At 44.4% G+C, this 2,727-nt stretch overlaps 1 protein-coding gene across 1 annotated transcript in view; it reads left to right on the top strand.

Moving 5' to 3' along the window:
* Nucleotides 1–898: 898 nt before the first annotated feature.
* The window catches only part of LOC125043813 (E3 ubiquitin-protein ligase TRIM23-like), an 11,541-nt gene continuing 9,712 nt past the window's right edge, over nt 899–2,727 (top strand). Inside the window, exon 1 of the mRNA XM_047640125.1 lies at nt 899–1,064. Coding sequence (XP_047496081.1) covers nt 960–1,064 — 105 coding nt within the window. The 5' untranslated portion in view covers nt 899–959. The remainder of the gene's footprint in view (nt 1,065–2,727) is intronic.

Raw genomic sequence — 2,727 nt, 5'->3', positions numbered from 1 at the left:
CTCTCTCCCTTCCTCCTTCCCTCCCTTCCCCACTTTCTCCCTTCCTCCCTCCCACCCTTCCCCGCTTTCTCCCTTCCTCCCCTCTCTTTGTCTCTTTCTGTCTGTCATTCTGTCTCTGTCTCTGTCTCTCTCTCTCTCTCTCTCTCTCTCTCTCTCTCTCTCTCTCTCTCTCTCTCTCTCTCTCTCTCTCTCTCTCTCTCTCCCCCTCCCTCCCTCTCCCTCTCCCTTTCCCTCTCCCTCTCCCCTCCCTCCCCCTCTTCCTCTCCCCCCCTCCTCCTCTTCCTCTCCTCCCTCCCCCTCTTCTTCTCCTCCCTCCCCCTCTTCCTCTCCTCCCTCCCCCTCTTCCTCTCCTCCCTCCCCCTCTTCCTCTCCTCCCTCCTCTCCTCTCCTCCTCCCCTCTTCCTCTCCTCCCTTCTCCTCCCTCCTCCTTTTCCTCTCCCCTTCCTCCTCTTCCTCTCCTCCCTCCCCCTCTCCCTCTTCCTCTACTCCCTCCCCCTCTTCCTCTCCTCCCTCCTCCTCTTCCTCTCCTCCCTCCACCTTTTCCTCTCCTCCCTCCCCCTCTTCCTCTCCTCCCTCCTCCTCTTCTTCTCCTCCCTCCCCCTCTTCCTCTCCTCCCTCCTCCTCTTCCTCTCCTCCCTCCCCCTCTTCCTCTCCTCCCTCCCCCTCTTCCTCTCCTCCCTCACCCTCTTCCTCTCCTCCCTCCCCCTCTCCCTCTTCCTCTCCTCCCTCCCCCTCTCCCTCTTCCTCTCCTCCCTCCCCCTCTCCCTCTTCCTCTCCTCCCTCCCCTTCTTCCTCTCCTCCCTCCCCTTCTTCCTCTCCTCCCTCCCCCTCTCCTTCTCCCCTCTCCACCCTCTCCCCTCTCTCCCCATACCTCCCACCCCAGTCACCCCTCCTGAGCTTGTGTGGACGTGCAGCCCTTTCACGGTCTGTAAGTGATTTGTGCTTTTCTCTTCCTTATTATGGAGATGGCAGAGGAGACGTTGATGTCGGCAGCCTTAGCGAGGTCCCAGTCCTTCCACACTTTCAACACACCGCAGAATTCGACGAATAAAAGCGGAAATAACGTAAGAAAATATATTTTTTTCTGTGGTGTTGTGTTCGTGAGAGAGAGGGAGAGAGAGAGGTTGAGTTTCCATGTATGTTTTTTTTTTTTTTAATTTGTGGAATTGATTATGACGATTTTGCTTCCTTTTCTTCTTATTCGTATTTCATTTGACGAGATGTTTTATAGGAAAATTTGTAATAAGAATAGTATAGTTATGTCGTGGATTTTACTTATTTTTAGAATGGTCTAAATGTTGATATAATTGGGTAACTGGTAACCCCAATGGTAAATAAAAGTTAAATGGATTGAATATTATTTTATAGATTTTTTTTCCCCTTTTATTTCTTCACTGCTGAAAAAACTAAGCACAAAATTGGTTTTTGTGTGAGTAAAGTAGAGATGGTCTTTTATTATTATCATAATTTCTTGTTGATTGATAGATTGTAACCTCGATAATCAGCCAATAATGTACCTTCACTATATCAAATTTCAAGCCCAAGAGTAAAAGGATAAAGTTGCAAGGATGAAATACAGTAAATAAAAGAAAATTAATGAAAATGGATTCAGGTTTGAAATACATTGAAATGAGTGTCTTGGAATTTGTATAGATTTTGTAGAATATGAATATCCTCCTCTTTTGTTTATTTTTCTTTGCTGTTTAGCCATTAAATAACTCAGAAGAAAACAGTACATGAGATTGGAGTAGAGATGATCTCCTCCGCCTTGCTTGAACTGGATTTCACTCTAATATAGCCTAGGGCCTAATGTATTGTGACTGAGCCTAGTCTGACCTAGCTTAACCTGTCCGAACAAGCTGTTTGGGTCAGTCCAATCCAAGCCTCCTGACCTAACTTGACCTAACCTATCCTATTTGCTTTTAAGGTAACTTAATCAAACCCAATCCTAACCCGAAGCCTCCGTGAAGCTCTGCGCACAGATGGCTCTGCAACTGCTTAAAGGAGTCGAATAGAAGACCTTGTAACCTCCCCTGATTTCACTTATCCTTGAACTTGCCAGAAAAATGCTCTCCCTGGTGGCTTCGGGTTGATTCTACCCTAATCTACCCCTCTACCTTAATCTAAGGTTGCCAAACCTAATGTGACTGGCCTTTAACACTGTAATGGGGAGCCACAAACTAGCCAAGGTCATTATGTGTCTAATCACTGATATGACCTGACAGAAGAGCATATGTTTATATACCTCGGTGTATTGCTTGTTCTGTATAATCTGTAGAAGTAAAATAGGAAAAGGTCTTTTTTCATATTCATGTGTTTTCCTGCTCGTTCGTTCTGTGTTTTGTTTACAAATTGTTTAGCATTAAATTCTGCGCAATGATCCTTGCCCTGTTAGCAGGTCTCCAAACCTAATTCAGCCTAACATCACCAAATGTCACTTTAAATCACAACTTCCTATTTAGGCATGGAAAGTAGGAGTTTTGGTTAAACATTGCTTTCACAATTTTTTCGAGCAAAATTATACTTCTTTATCCTGTGATAAATGTCCATTTTATACAGATTTGGCAAATCATATATAAGATTTGAGTGATAAACTGTTTTTATTGTTTGAAATGTCGAGCAAAATTATACTTCTTTATCCTGTGATAAATGTCCAGTTTATAAAGATTTGGCAAATCATATATAAGATTTGAGTGATAAACTGTTTTTATTGTTTGAAATGTCGAG

Source organism: Penaeus chinensis, chromosome 34 (genome assembly GCF_019202785.1).
Source record: "Penaeus chinensis breed Huanghai No. 1 chromosome 34, ASM1920278v2, whole genome shotgun sequence".
Classification (NCBI taxonomy): domain Eukaryota; kingdom Metazoa; phylum Arthropoda; class Malacostraca; order Decapoda; family Penaeidae; genus Penaeus; species Penaeus chinensis.
Note: the sequence above shows the minus strand (reverse complement) of the source record. Positions and strands in the feature narration are given on the sequence as shown.